Source organism: Squalius cephalus (assembly GCF_949319135.1).
Source record: "Squalius cephalus genome assembly, chromosome: 2".
Classification (NCBI taxonomy): domain Eukaryota; kingdom Metazoa; phylum Chordata; class Actinopteri; order Cypriniformes; family Leuciscidae; genus Squalius; species Squalius cephalus.
Window position 1 is genome coordinate 62,321,608 of NC_137123.1, and position 16,264 is coordinate 62,337,871.

Below are 16,264 nucleotides of genomic sequence, written 5' to 3' on the forward strand. Positions count from 1 at the left end.
GCCTTTGCAAATCATTTGTTTCAATTATAATGCATTTACATCATTCTGATCAGCAGGCATCGCCAGAGTTTGGCGTTTCTTGTGCTTCAAAACAGTGAATAATTTTGCAAAGTAATAGGTTCAATTGATTCAAAGTTTTGAAAAGCGTTGCTCTCCCATAACTACTTGGGATGGGTTCTTATGATTTGGGCCAAAAAATAAGCAACCAAACAAAACACCACAGCAACCGCATAGCAACCATTTAAAAACACCAGATTGGCATTGGCTTGGCAACCCCTCAAAACGCAGCCAAACATGTTGGCAGGGAGTTTTTGGCAGGTTTTCTAAAGAAAATGTAAACATCTAGTTTGAATCACTGCTCTATTATGTACAGAACACCCCTTTTTATAAACATAGGCTATTATAAATGTATTATAAATCAAAATTAATTCAGAGTGGCGTATATAGTGGCACCAGGGTCTCACATGGCTATCTATGTAGAAGATATGTGATGGAGCAAACCAAGGATTTACAAGTGGACAAGTGAAATCACAATGTATTTCTGTAAAAGGTAAGGTCGATAATAAACTGACAAGGCCCACAATCAGATCTGAAGCGTTTCTGTGCAGGCCATGGACTCATTCAAATGAATGTAGATTACATCTGTGCAGTCTAACAAAATAAAAATTGTGGTACTATGTAATATGTCCAAAAAATACTATGGTTGTACCATAGTACAATGTCCAAAAGAACAGGGTACTTTTTGGTGCATTTTAGCAAATACGTGCCATTCCCAAGGTAAATGTCCAAAACATTGTATTACCATGGTGCTTATGCAAAAACCATTATACTGTCATGATACAATGTCCAAAAAACAACAACAACAACAACATGGCAGTGCCATGATCAAGAAAACAAGGTATTAACATGGTACATATCCACAAAGCAATGTAGTACCATAGTACTTTTTTTTAGTGCACAGCTCATGTCCCACAAGTCACACTTCAGTAAATACAGTATGAATCATTTTTGGAGCAACAATTTATGGCTTTCACTTCCGCGACATCAGGTCCCGCTGCGATAAACCGGGTATTAATCGGGGTAAAAGCAAAGCGCGTGCACGCCTACCTTTAAATGCTGCTCACTAAAAAGCTCTTCGCACACTTTGCACGCGATGAGCGCGTTGGGTTGTTCGTTGAGCTGGACTTCTGAAGTCGCCGCCCCTCCACCGCTCTCGGACTGCTGCATGTTCGGTGCCTCTGATCTCAAACGCGGTGCCTTTGATCTCAAACGTGCCCGCGCTCAGCTCATGGCGCCATGCTCTGCGTCTTTCTCGTCTCCAAAGCAGCGCAAACCGTCAAATTGACACACACACTACTGTACATGCAGTGCTAGTGCATGCATAGTGCTACTACCATAACCGTGATGTATTCCTGAACCGAAAATGACGTCTACACTTGCGACAGACTGCACTGGGGGCCAAAACAGCTGATATGACGTCATGGTTTCCGCTTACGCACGAGCGCTGTGCATGGAGCATTGGGGTTGATGCAAGTATTATTTGTGAAAAAGCACTAGATTGTTCAAAATGTAACCAGGAACACGGGAGACACTGAAGACACGGTTAGGTTTGTGTAATGTGTGCAGTGCGTGCATTTTAAATGTGATTATGACAAAGATTATCACTGTAAAATGGTGTTTGAGTGCCCTCTTTTGGTCAGATTTGTTGCAATGCAGGCACATGGCAAAGCTGTGGACATTGAATGCATTGCACACTGCTTTAAATACAGTATTCTGATACTCAAATTACAATAAAAATGTCAGAATGTCATTGCAAGTACGAAGATATTAAAGACTGCAAAAGCACACTTTACATGCAAAACAACTCAGTGTTGTGTGACTGGTTTTATTTTGTGGTTAGTGGAACATGTTCATAGTTAATGTGCTGAACTACACCTGTGGACCTGTGTGACCGTGCCACCTTACCTAAATCACTTTTTTACACGTTTTAACAGAGATACTTAACTTCTTAATAAATAACAGACTTCATTAATGTATAAAATTAATATATGGAGAGATTCCATCTATATATTCATCCATCCATCCACTTTAGCATACTTTTTTTTTAAAGGTACTGTACATATTAATGAAATGATACTTTAAAATAATATAAGTGCAAACTACATAATATTTTTGGACACTTAATTGCATGTTATTTTCAAGTAAATAACAACGTAAAAAGTTATTTAAAAGCATTACAAATGATTATTAAAACATAATGATTTAAAATGGACTTTAAAGGAAAACTTTGGTTACACTTTATTTTAAGGTGTCATTATTAATTAATTTATTCATTCTTTATTCCAGACCCTTAGGTCCATATCACAAAGTAAAAGAAACAGACAGAAAAGAATAACATACAAACATAGATTTACATATCACAAACATTATTTAAGAACATACAAACTTGAATTCCAGTGCTTCCAGAACCAGGAGGAATACCTTGTATCACTTAATGTAGGATCATTTTAGACCATTGTGACAGTGTAATTATATATTTAAGCCATGAGTTATTTTATTGAACAACATGTACTTATTGTACTATAGGGTTAGTGTAGGATTAGGATTTGGTTGAGGGTTAGTTGCATGTAATACTTTACTGTAATTACTATGGTAAGTACATGTAACATATGTAACAAGTCACTGAGAAATAAAGTGTTACCAAAACTTCTAATTTGACATTATTAGAAAATGCACTTTTTTGCACATTGTAATTAAAGTGTATTTTCTCTAAGCACATGTAAATGGCCTTTTATTTTATCAATATTAAATTAACCCAAGTGCAACTACAATTTTTAAAAATAATTATGCTTTTAAGATTCAATATGTTTGCTGATATATTTTTAGATATATTTCAGTTAATTTTAATTCTACTTCATTTTGATAGCAAACAGGATGGAGAATTACAATTCATTTTAAATAAGTGCCCTACCCTTAAACCGATCATCTTGAGCTGACCAGGCTCCCATTGGAGCGGATTTGAGTGGGCAGGCAAGTCATGTGGGGATCAGAATCCAAAATTTACCATAATCCTCCAGAGGAAAAGGGGGGAGAGAGAGTAATTCCTAGTTACCTCTACAGAACGTAGCCTGGAGAGGTAGACACAAGAGCTTTAGTGTGTTAGCTATACAACAAGTTCTACACAGTCATAGCAAACTCTAAACACTCGTCTGGCTTTTGAATTATGGCCCAGGCCAAAAGTGATATGAGTATCAGCATGGAGATTTCTAACGGAGCTGTTATCCACTGTCCTGTAGGATCATGCATGGAGATGGAAGATCGGCGGACTGGGGAGGAAGAGGAGGAGGAAGATGAGGTTGAACTAGCTGAAGAGGTGGATGAGGATATGGATGATGGTGGAGACGACAACGTAATGCCTTCAACACATGTGATTGTCCATAAAACAGAGCAAGAGGATTTTATGGAAGACCTGGAACACCAAGAGCGTGTAATTCTGCAAAGCGAAGAGGTAAAATATGGAAAGATGGAGGACGAAGTGGACATAACAAGGCCTGAGCTACCAGTTGAACTCTCAATTACAGCGCAAACACAAGTTTCGAAACTTCAAAACAAAGCTGAAGTGCGTGCAAGAGCGTTCAAAGAAGTGGACATGGATCGAGCAGATGACAAGTTGGAAACGCTGTACGAAGATGAAAAGGAAAGCGATGAACAACAAGTGCAGACTTTGAGCGTAAGGAAGATGGAGACACAGGAGCTGCTCCTCTCTGAGGTAAGACAGCTCACTTATGGCCTCCTCGAGAAAATAGAAATCAGGTACAGAGATGATCAAATGCAGCAAGTAAAAAATGAAATAGTTTTGCAAGAAGAGGAGCATGAAGAGGAGCATGAAGACGATGTGGATGAAGAGCCATGGATGGTTTCTACCAGTGAAGCAGGTTCAAAAGAAAACTTTCAGAGTCTTGAGGAAGAGGAAGAACAAGAAACATTTGATAACACTGGCGAAGAACAGTCTATGACCGAGGTGCCTTTATTTGAGGACTGCAAAGCAATTGGCGAGCCAATGCACAATAATGCCATAGCCAAAAATAATGATGAAGAAACATCCACCATTAACAAAGCAGCAGAAGAAAGGGCGATTGACTGGATTGCAACAGAACAACCACCTCAAACTGATCTGTTTGGTGGAACCATAGAGGAGATGGCCCAGCATTCATATCAGTTGGCAGAAAGCATCGTGCAACAACGTGAAAGATTAGAGTGGCTGCAACAAGTGGTGGGAGACACAGATCCAGAGAACTGTGAGAGAACAGTGGCGGATACCCAATCATCCAATGTCAATGGACCTGAGGAGACAAGAGGAGATAAAGAAACGGATAAAGAGGTAGAGGGCATTGAAAGGATTCAAAGAGGTGTGGAGATTACCAAGAAGGAGGAGCTTTCTGCAGAGGAGGGAAGCTGTACAGAAGTAGAACAGCCACCTGATGCTCCTGAGATTGGAGAAGAGGGGGTGTGTAAGGAGAAGGAACAGCCAAGACAAGTCAACGAAGAAGTGCCAATACCTATAGAAGCGGGGGCATGTAAGGAGAAGGAACAACTAAGAGAAGTCAACGAAGAAGTGCCAATACCTATAGAAGAGGGAGCGTGTAAGGAGAAGGAACAGCCAAGAGAAGTCAACAAAGAAATGCCAATACCTATAGAAGAGGGGGCATGTAAGAAGCAAGAACAGCTTGGCAATGACAAATGCGAGGTTGCAGAGGGAGGTGATGCTGCAAAGGAACAGCCATTACAAGTCAAGGAAGAAATGCCAATACGTGTAGAAGGGGGGGTGTGTAAGGAGAAGGAACAGCCAAGACAAGTCATCGAAGAAGTGCCAATACCGATGGAAGAGGGGGCATGTGAGGAGAAGGAACAGCTTGGCAATGACAAACGGGAGGTCGTAGAGGGAGGTGACGCTGCAAAGGAACAGCCAAGACAAGTCAATAAAGAAATGCCAATACTTATAGAAGAGGGGGCATGTAAGAAGAAAGAACAGCTCGGAAATGAGAAATGGGAGGTCATAGAGGGAGGCGATGCTGCAAAGGAACAGCCAAGGCAATTCAATAAAGAAATGCCAATACCTATAGAAGAGGGGGCATGTAAGGAGAAAGAACAGCTTGGCAATGACAAACAGGAGATCGTAGAGGGAGGTGACGCTGCAAAGGAACAGCCAAGACAAGTCAAGGAAGAAGTGCCTACAACAGTAGAAGAGGGGGCGGGGAAGTGGCTAGAAGAGCTTAAGGCTGTCATTGAAGATGAGCCTAGAAGGAAAGCCCAGGGGGGGCGAAAAGTGACCATACCTGCCTGGTTGAAGTCCAACGAGAGCTCAGATGCCCCTTTCCAAGAGCCACCGAGGCCCCTCGGCAGTCAGATCAGAACCATGAGTGGGGGCAGCGAAGGGGAGCTGAATATCAAGGCCAAAAGTCAAGAGGTCACGATGGCGAATGGGTTCCCTGGGATCTCACCTGCCGTAGTTCAACAAGAAGAGGTAAAAACACTGGGAAAGCCGACGAGGATGGCGACTCCAGCTCAACGGGATGGAGATCCTCTTGACCAGCAGATCTCCCTCTATGTGAAGGTATTCTATTGTTATTTATAGCCAGATAATGGTCAAGATTTCCATTTGCATATTGGAGTTTTAGAAGGGAAATGTGTCACATGGGTTTTCTTTGTCCTCAAAATTTACTATAAACGTTGTCGTTTTGACCATATTATGATCTGCTGTAGTCAATATGCAAACTGGAAACTATCAGAAGCTTTAATACCAAGCTACCAAATATGTTTGTGTTTTTGGGAAGTATGATTATTGTGGTATATTTTACATGGAAGGCAGAATTTTACATGCATATAACCTGTCAAAATTCAATTTTGATTTGTGAAATAATGATTTTGAGCCTTATTTTAAAAATGACTATGATAAGGCTGTCTTGTTAGCCATGCTAGCATACAGTTTCCTACAATGACAGCATGTCCTTCTGCTCAGCAGATGGTGTTACTATCGCCAACACTAATTGCATTAGTGTCTTTGCTCTACTGGTCAGTTGGTCTGCTGTCATCCCGCTTCTAGAAAACCACAATGTAATTCCCAGTCCTAGGCAATGTTACTTCCACAAATTTAAGCAGGTACACCAACTTGACCACTAGTATTACTGCTAAAACCAGCATGAAAGTGTCTAAAACATACCTTATACTGGTAACTGGTCACAAGGTGGTTTTAAAAAACAGTAAACTGGTTCATATGACATAAACATCCATGTACAATAAAATGTAAGTCATATATTAAGACTTAATGTTCAAGAACTAAGTCTTATTTAGGGGTAGCCTGACCTTTCCAACCACAATTCCAACCCCGTTTGTGATTTATAAATAGTTGTTGCTGGTGATATAATGCACTTAGTTAATTGAGTTATTCCCAGCGGGGTGTTGAGCTGATGGATTGATCGGTGAGCTAAAAATGAATCGTACACAATAGACACAACTTGATGTTAGAACATTTCAATAGAAAGTGCCATATAAAGTATCATATCACAAACATTAGCAAATAGCTGGCTATAGGTATCACTTTTGCAATAATCTTACTAATCTGCTGTGTTGACTATAGTGCAACATAGATGTGTATTGACTACAGCAACAGTATGTATTTATTTATCTATAATTATTTATACAGTGAGTGTTTTGTAACCAGTCAAAACTACAACAATAGTATTTTTTTTCTATTCTATTCTATTCTATTCTATTCTATTCTATTCTATTCTATTCTATTCTATTCTATTCTATTCTATTTTTCTATAGACTTGTCTGAAACATTCATAACAAAGCGTATAGCCAGTTTTGTAACCAAGCAAAACTACAGTAATAGTATTTTATTTTATATTTAAAAAAAAAAAATCTATTCGTGGAATTGTCTGAAACGTTCGGAACAAAGCGCACAGCCAAATTCTTGTTATATGAAGGAGGCTGAGCGGCGGGACGTTAAGCCTGGTAAAAATGTCCTTAAATCCCACCCGTATGTTTCTGCAAGCGAACAGTAACAAAGACGCCCTTTGTGCGGGTTGCAGTGGAACACAGTAAAAAGTGCAACTCCCACAGACTTTCTGTACATTTCAGATCACAAAAGTATCATTTTGTGTCTCATCATCAGTTTTTTGTATGCTGTCGTAGTTTTGCTTTGGTAAACAGGATCTAAGTGATGATATGCTCAGTTGTTATGCCTGATAATGTGCCTGTTATTCAGTGATAAACAGCTGATTCTTATTTTTTTATGGGTTCGAGTGATGTGCTGCTCTTATATTGAACAGTGAAAGATGTGTTTGTATTTGAATACCTGTTGCCTCTATGAGAAGCTGAAGTGTAGTGGGTTAATCTCCCAGCATTCCTCTACACACTAATCTGATTTAGATGTTTGTTGGTCTGAGTCGGCTGTGAGAAGGATCTGAGATTCTGACTGAGTGTTTGGGGGGTGGAGTGGCTCTGTCCAGTCATAATATGATTCCTGCATGTGCAAAACTCACCGTCATGATGCTAGTGTTGCATGTGGTTGTCAGGATGTTCCTAATGGTTGCTAGGGTATTCTGATTTAGGACTTTTCTGTGCGGTAGCTATAGGGTATTCTGGATTGTTGCTTGGGTGTTCTGGATAATTGTCAGGGTTCTCTGTTTTTTAGCATTTGGCTATGCGATTGTTAGGGTGTTCTGAGTGGTGTTTAGCATTAGCACGTTGCTATGGGGTTGCTAGGGTATTCTGGATTGTTGCTATGGTGTTCTGGATGATTGCTAGGGTTCTCTGATTGTTTTTTAACATTTTGCTATGCGATTGCTAGAGTGTTCTGAATGGTTTTTAGAATGTTGCGTGATGTTTAGCACTTTGCTATGGTGTTGCTAGGGTATTCTGGATTGTTACTAGGGTGTTCTGGATAATTGCTAGGGTTCTCTGGTTTTTAGCATTTGGCTATGCGATTGTTAGGGTGTTCTGAGTGGTGTTTAGCATTAGCACGTTGCTATGGGGTTGCTAGGGTATTCTGGATTGTTACTGGGGTGTTCTGGATAATTGCTAGGGTTATCTGGTTTTTAGCATTTGGCTATGCGATTGTTAGGGTGTTCTGAGTGGTGTTTAGCATTAGCACGTTGCTATGGGGTTGCTAGGGTATTCTGGTTTGTTGCTATGGTGTTCTGGATGATTGCTAGGGTTCTCTGATTGTTTTTTAACATTTTGCTATGCGATTGCTAGAGTGTTCTGAATGGTTTTTAGAATGATGTGTGATGTTTAGCACGTTGCTATGGTGTTGCTAGGGTATTCTGGATTGTAACTAGGGTGTTCTGGATAATTGCTAGGGTTCTCTGGTTTTTAGCATTTTGCTATGCGATTGTTAGGGTATTCTGAATGTTTTTTAGAATGTTGCTAGGGTGTTCTGAGTGGTGTTTAGCAATAGAACGTTGCTATGGGGTTGCTAGGGTATTCTGGTTTATTGCTAGGGTGTTCTGAATGGTGTTTACGCTGTTACTATGGGGTTGCTTGCTAGGGTATTCTGGATTGCTTTCCATGGTGTTCTGGTTAATTTGCGATGCGGTTGCTAGGGTGTTATTAATGGTTGCTAGGGTGGGTTTTTTTTAGCATGTTGCTATGTGGTTGCTAGGGTGTTCCTATTGGTGTTTAACATGTTACCTGCTATGGAGTTCTTTGGTATTCTAGATGGTTGCTAGGCAGCTGTTTATTGGCCCATAAATGTGACATTAATTATAATAATTTAACTTGTGTGCTTCTATTCAAATGTATCTTATGGAGTCAGGTTTTCGAGTGTCTCTAAAGAAGCCACACTGCCCTCTACTGGCGTTATGTGGGTCTGTTTTACCCTCATGTCCTCATCCATCCCTCATCACAGCTTATCTTCAGGTGGCCCGACCTCACATAATCATTCCACAACCTCCAGACTCATAAATACAGTGACACAGTAGTAACTCTACTCGATCCCCAAGGCCCTTTAGAACACTTACAACATGGATATGTATATCGTTTATTTCTAGATTACTGTGCAATGTTAGATTGTACACTGGAAATCATAATAGCGATTCCCAACTCTGCAAAACTCTTTCATAACGCACGTCTCATGAACGGCGTCTCTATCGCTGATAACAATGAACAAACGTCTCAGTGTCTCAGTGTCCTGCGTGTTTGACCGTGTTCTCCAGCCCAAACACCCACAGAACACCAAATGTAATCAGTCATTCTGGAAAGACTTTTCCATGCCTTCAGAGAATTTGCTTTGAGAAACCATTCTGCATTCGATATTATGAGACGTGTGAAAGCATTTACACCATGGCTTGGTTTGATGTAGCAGCTAAAAAGTTGGGATTTCCTAGCATCGAGCTGTTTGTCAAGGTAAGACGTTCTCACATTAAACCTTCGAAGAAATAAAACATTTGTTCTTGAAGGATGACACAATATCTACATCGTTTTGCATTGTGTTCCATTATAAAATTAATGAGAGACTCTTTTGTGCGGTTGAATTTTATACTTTATTCAACTTTAGCCTTTTTTGTGTGCTATCAATCGAGCTTTGCTTGTATTAAAGCATTTTCCCAGGCAAAAAGAAACATTTATTAGGCCAATCACATAATTAACTATTTGTCTAAACAAGCTGCCTGCTGACAAGTGAAATCAGTTATTTCAATAGTGCACTTTGGACGCTCTACTAACTATAAGTAACTTTACATGTCAACTAACTCTCATTAGCACTAGACTGTTGTGTTAGGGTTTGGGTTAGTAGAATAAGTTGACATGTAGTTAAGTTTCTAATTGTCAGTAAAATGTCTCTTGAGGAGCATCAAAATAAAGAGTTAGCTGATATTAAGTATTACTAATACTCTAATGACTGATAGTTGACAAGTAGCTGCAAAGTTACTTAGTAAAATCACAGACTCTCACAGAGTTGCTGAAATGAATCCTATTTCACCGTATGGATGTGAAACGCCAATATTTTCATTCTAGTGTTAGTATTGACTCTACATCTTGTGATGTTGTTTGTTCTGCAGCTGAACAGTTTAAGCTTAAGCTTATTTACCCCTTTTTCGTAATTTATTGTGGCGCTCAATGAGGACGAAAGCTCCCTTAAAGGGATAGTTCACCCAAAAATGAACATTTTGTCATTACTTATTCACCAAACCTGTATGAGTTTCTTTGTTCTGTTGAACACAGAAGGTATTTTGAAGAATGTTGGTAACCAGAGAGTTGACGGACCACACAGTATACATACTATTGAAGTCAATGGGGTCCATCAACAGTCTGGTTATCAACAATTCTTTTAAATAGAAAGAAACTCATTCAGGTTTGGAACAACATGAGGGCGAGTAAATGATGACGAAACATTGTTGGGTGAACTATCCCTTTAATATCTTTTTTTCCCCCCATTTAATTTTTGTGGAAATTAACCACTTAAACTTAAATTTGCCTATTTAAATAATTTTGGTCAGTTCTTTATATGTCCGTTTAATTCTGCACTCTAAAAAAATGCTGGGTTGTTTTAACCCAACTTTGGGTCAAATATGGACAAACCTCAACGTTGGGTTAAAAATGTCATTTAAACATGTAACCCAACGGTTAGGTTTGTCCATATTTGTCAGGCTTCTGGAAGGATGAAGTAGGAGACGAACACGAAGATGATGAATTCCAAGATTTTAATTCTCAATATAAACAAATACAAACAAAAAGGGAGCGTGTGCTCAGAACATAGATAACCTAACATAAACATTGACCGACAAGTGATGAGTGAACAGAAGGAACTTAAATACACAGACAGATGAACACAAGACAGGTGAACACAAGACAGGTGATGCAGATGATGATGATGACGAACAGGCGGGTAATGAAGGGAGTGAGTTCAGGTGTGGAAACAAGGAGGATTCTGGGAACTGTAGTGCAGACAGGACGATGACAGACGGTGAATGTGACAATATTTGACCCAAAGTTGGGTTGAAACAACCTAGCCTTTTTTTAGAGTGTGTGTTATTCTGAAGTTCGTACATCTTGTAGCGACAAACATATTTCACAAATTAACCTGTACATTTCTCACATTATCTACATAAATCTGCAACATATTAAACATCGTTAGTTATCTTAGATAAACGTATTACCTTGAAATCATCATTTTGCCATTGTGTGCAATGTCTTCCCATGTCAGGAAACTTTGGCAGTGCACAGAGAAAATGAAATCAAAGCGACAGTTCAAACCCATTGTTCCTCCACACTCCTGATGTGATGTGGTTAAAGGACTGATGGCTTGTTGTGTGTGTCCCAGGCCGGCAGTGATGGAGAGAGTCTCGGGAACTGTCCCTTCTCTCAGAGACTCTTCATGATCCTCTGGCTGAAAGGAGTCATCTTCAACGTCACCACTGTGGACCTCAAGAGGTGAAGCACAACATTCACAGAGACAGATTCAGACAACACAGATTTCCCATTACGACAATTATGATTCCCAACAGGATAAAATGTGCATGGAGAACAGCAAAAGGATTTTTTTTTCAGGATTTTAGGCTTCTGTAAAACATTATTCTGATTTAACTAAATCATACAGGAATTGTCTATACATTGGGATCTTATTTAATCCCATTAAGATCCATTTGCTTCATTGGAATCCAAGATATTTGATAAAGGGAGAGTTATTTTAGTATTATATATATATATATATATATATATATATATATATATATATACATATACACAAAATTATTGTATTTATTAATATTTTTAATTGGCTTTTATTTTGATATTTTCAGTTTTAATATTCATTTTAGAAATACATTTGGGTCCGTTTGACCAGGAAGAGGTACATCAAAATAAAATAAAAAAAATATATAAAAATAAAATCCATGGTTTTTAGTATGAAAAATACATTTTAGATATGTGTTAAGAGTCATTTTTCCCTTATTTTCCCTTTTAAATAAAAAATTTCAGATAGCCTATAACCATTTAAACTTGTTACACCTTTTGCTTTCGTGTCTGTTTTGACCCGTAAGTGAACTGTGGCTTTACGCATGAAATTATGCAGTTTTTTTTTTCTATAAAAATCTATAAGTTGTATTTTACAGAAGTAACTTGAGAAAGATCAATTTAATTCTTATATATTACATTGTTCTTATAAATTTCATATAATGATATAAAATAAAATTCTCATAAATATTGATAAAAAAAATTATCTTGCATTGGTTTTTACTGTAGTTCATTCAATATTTCAAAGAATTAAAAAAAATATATATTTTAAAGAAGTAGCATGGTAAAAACATTGTATCTTTCAAAACATTAAAATCTTTGCACATTCACTCATTAATGGGAGGTTACTGATCAGATACAATGTGGTTTTAGTTGGAAAATATTAAGTTATGACTGTTTTATAAGCTTACGTTCTACTGAGATCAAACAAACCCCAAATTACAGTTTTTTTAATGCATTACAAGGGTTAAGTTTTAGTAATTTTGTTATGTGCTTTTGTCATTTTTTATTAATTTTCCATTTCCATTTAGATTTCATTTATTTTCATTTGGTTTTAGTTTTAGTGATTTTAGTACCTCAACTTATTTTATTTCAGTTTCTAATTACAAATTAGGGTTAGACCCTTATTTTATTTTATATTTCAATTAACAATTTTTAATAGTTTTAGATTTACTTAGCCATAACCTTGCTGACGAAGGGCGGGTTTGTTGATCCGCGTCTCACAGGAAGCCTGCAGATCTACAGGATCTCGCTCCAGGAACCAACCCTCCATTCATGACCTTCAACGGAGAGGTTCTGGTGGACGTCAACAAGATCGAGGAGTTCCTCGAGGAACGACTGGTCCCACCACGGTACTTTCTCTATCGGTTCACTTCCCATTTCTTTCTTACTTGCCTCAGATACTTAAAACTAATCTTTTTCTTTTCTTTTTTTTTTGTAGATACCCAAAGTTGTCAGCAAAGCATCCAGAATCCAACACAGCAGGAATAGATGTATTTGCCAAGTTTTCTGCCTACATCAAGAACCCTCGTAAAGAAGCTAATGAGGGTGAGTTTAATGGCTTTTAGTACACAGATAGTCCTGGTTGTGACTCTTTTCCTCCGTAATAGTGTTTTATTTGGAGTTTTATGTATTCAGGTCTGGAGAAAGCTCTTCTGAAGTCCCTGAAGAGGCTGGATGAGTATTTGCAGACGCCGCTGCCCGAGGAGATTGATGCCAACAGCACAGATGATCCCGAAGCGTCCACACGAGGATTCCTGGACGGACCGGACCTCACGCTGGCCGACTGTAACCTGCTTCCCAAACTACACATCATGAAGGTGCTTCTTTCCTTTTCGTCACGCTCCTCCCTTTTTTCATCAACAAAATGTTCCCTTTCCTGAAAGCCCAGTATTTGTTTCAAATATTCTAATTAATCTAATTTAAATCTTAGTTTTAATCGCAGTGAAAAGTTGAATTGAAAAATGTACATAAATGCATACATTTGAAATGTCGTTATATTTAGAGTGTACCCCTTTTGCTTTATTAATGACATGCAGAATAATATATATTATACTGTATATAGTTGCTCTACTGTACTGCTAATAGATACACAGACTCGCTGCTGATGCATAAATACACATACATGTACAGTAAATCCCATAGCAGATTTAGGCAGGTGGAGCTGGGGGAGGTAGAGGGGTTCAGGACTAGATTACAGAAAACAATGAACCAGACTATTTAAATGTTGAGCAAGCAATCTCATTGGCTGCAGGATCAGCAGAGACCAATCAGCTTGTGCCGTGCGGTAATGATGTGATTGCTTGCAGATTGCATGTAAAGGACTGATCAGTCTGCGCCCTCTAGAGTTGTATAGCTAAACTAATACACACACACACACAGTCAAACCAAAATTTATTCAGACACCTTCAACATTTCTCACATTATCACAGTTTATTCGCTATAGTTTAGAAAATGGTACTAAAGAGCTCAGAGTTATGAACTCAGTTGATATTTGACTGGTTTTGTCCGTCCTTCTGTTAGACTGTCTCACACATGAATTATGTTGAATATCTGTCAGCTGTTAAATTTAACTACACAATTAGATAATACCAGTTTAGCTCAACCAATCACCAAGCAATGCTTCATTTTGTTCAGTCTGTGTGTGAAAAGAGCATTAGCAATTAAAGAAAAAACACTTCAGCAAAACATGATCAGCTCAAAGTGTCTGAATCATGTTTGGTCCCAAATTTTTATACATTAGTCCACTGTATGAAGAATATTTGGGTATAATATGTCACAGTTTACTTTATTTTGCTCTCCTCACTTATGAATGAACTATAGTGTCCTGCACCACTGTAAAAAAAAAGTTGCTGCCTTAAATTTTTAAGTACAATCAACTTGGATGTTTAAGTAATATCAACTTAAATTACATTAAACTGACTTAAAAAAAATGAATCTTGTATAACTTGAAAATTGCTTAACTTATTTTGATGAGTTAAAGCAGTGTAAAAACATATGTTGTCATAACTTATTGATAATATACATTTTTACAGTGTACTAAAATGTAAAAAAATATATATATATCTGGTGTCTAAATAATTTTTGGTTTGACTGTGTATATATATATATATATATATATATATATATATATATATATATATATATATATATATATATATAAAAATAACTTCTGGACCACACTGCAATTATATATATATATATATTTTTTTTTTAAATGCATATGCTGGATTTCATATACCCAATCAGTTTAATCACCTGCATACTCTTGTTTGTAGATTGTTGCCAGGAAATACAGAGGTTTTGAGATTCCTGCTGAGATGACCGGAGTTTTGCGATATCTGAATAGCGCCTACCAGAGAGAAGAGTTCATGAACACCTGCCCTGCCGACCGGGAGATCGAGTTCGCTTACCTGGACGTCGCCAAAAAGATCAAATAGTTCAGGATGACCAGACAAGTAGTGGTAACTCATAGTTCTCTTGTGAGCAACGTCATATAGTGTGTGTGTGTGTGTGTGTGTGTGTGTGTGTGTGTGTGTGTGTGTGTGTGTGTGTGTGTGTGTGTGTGTGTGTGTGAGTGAGAGCGTGAGAGTGTGTGTGTGTGTGTGTGTATGTGAATGCACTCACTGGTGGAGCTGCATATGGTGTATTGATCCTAAATCGGTAGAATGGCATCAGTTCTCCTTAAATCATTGGCAGGACCAGAAAAATAGTATAATACCAGACACCAAGATAACATATTCTGTCTGTTAGTACACTGAACAACTTCATATATGTATCTTGTCTGTCTCTAAAAAATGCTGGGTTGTTTTAACCCAATTTTGGGTCAAATATGGACAAACCCAAACATTGGGTTAAAAAAAGTAATTTAAAAATTTAACCCAACGGCTGGGTTTGTCCATATTTGACCCAGATTTGGGTTGAAACAACCCAGCACCTATTAGAGCTTTTTTTTTTTCCCGGATGATATAGATAGACTAGATATGGTATATTCATAATGTTCACCATGGCCTTGACCAAAATTGATCTCATAATCATTTTTAAGCTATCTCTATTTTATTATTTTTTTTGCATATATGTTGTTTATTTCTGAATTTTTACTTGTGATTCTTCGTGTCAGGCCAGTATATTTACACATACATTTTATATTTACATTTTATATTTAAAGTAATAATAATAATAATATGGAAAATCATGTTCGTTATTTACAATATCACCATGTATGGTTAATGAAACCCTCCTTTTATATATCATCACACAAGGCTTTATTCCACAGGTTGATGGATTTTTTTTAAATGAATGACATTTCTAGGTAATTGTTTTGTCTTTCCACGCTTACGCCGAAACTGCTTCATTTATATTTGATTGTTTTTATCAATGCATAGAATTTGTTAAAACATTCTATTTATGCATCTTTGTAACCTCGCATGAACGCCTTATGACGCCTCATATTAAACGAATCAGAATTCATCAAGTCTTCATGGTTTTTAATTTTCGAAGGTTGTGTGGGGATCTTGATCCGTCAGTCGCATTGATCAGACAAAACAAGCATGAAGAACGAGATGAAAAGACTCAATGAAGCCGGTGGTCTCCAAGTTTCATCCTGACCTCTAACTTTGAGAACTTGTGCAAACACTAATACAGTGAGGCCAATCTCAACAAAGCAGCCATGCACATCACATGTCCACTGCCCTATTTGTCATTTTGCAATGATCACCGAGAGAGATATCTGTAGAAAAATAAAGTT

The 16,264-nt window shown here is 37.9% G+C and overlaps 2 protein-coding genes across 5 annotated transcripts in view; one reads left to right on the forward strand and one right to left on the reverse strand.

The window, feature by feature from the left end:
- rcan1b (regulator of calcineurin 1b) overlaps nt 1-1,636 on the reverse strand; it is an 18,571-nt gene extending 16,935 nt beyond the window's left edge. The window contains exon 1 of the mRNA XM_079848216.1: nt 1,108-1,636. Within this exon, the coding sequence (XP_079704342.1) occupies nt 1,108-1,227 (120 nt within the window). The 5' untranslated portion in view covers nt 1,228-1,636. The remainder of the gene's footprint in view (nt 1-1,107) is intronic.
- LOC307145210 (chloride intracellular channel protein 4) lies at nt 1,461-16,185 on the forward strand. 4 transcript variants are annotated; one of them, XM_079848105.1, is made up of 8 exons: nt 1,461-1,529; nt 3,297-5,614; nt 11,327-11,436; nt 12,744-12,869; nt 12,959-13,065; nt 13,156-13,337; nt 14,796-14,999; nt 16,018-16,185. In XM_079848105.1, the coding sequence occupies exons 2-7, from the start codon at nt 3,305-3,307 to the stop codon at nt 14,955-14,957; spliced, it is 2,997 nt and encodes a 998-aa protein (XP_079704231.1). In that variant the 5' UTR covers nt 1,461-1,529; nt 3,297-3,304; the 3' UTR covers nt 14,958-14,999; nt 16,018-16,185. The 4 variants fall into 4 exon arrangements, with proteins under 4 accessions (XP_079704231.1, XP_079704232.1, XP_079704230.1 ...); XM_079848106.1 differs by having other exon boundaries at nt 14,796-14,981; XM_079848104.1 differs by lacking the exon at nt 16,018-16,185 and having other exon boundaries at nt 14,796-15,985.
- The last annotated feature ends 79 nt before the right edge of the window (nt 16,186-16,264 follow it).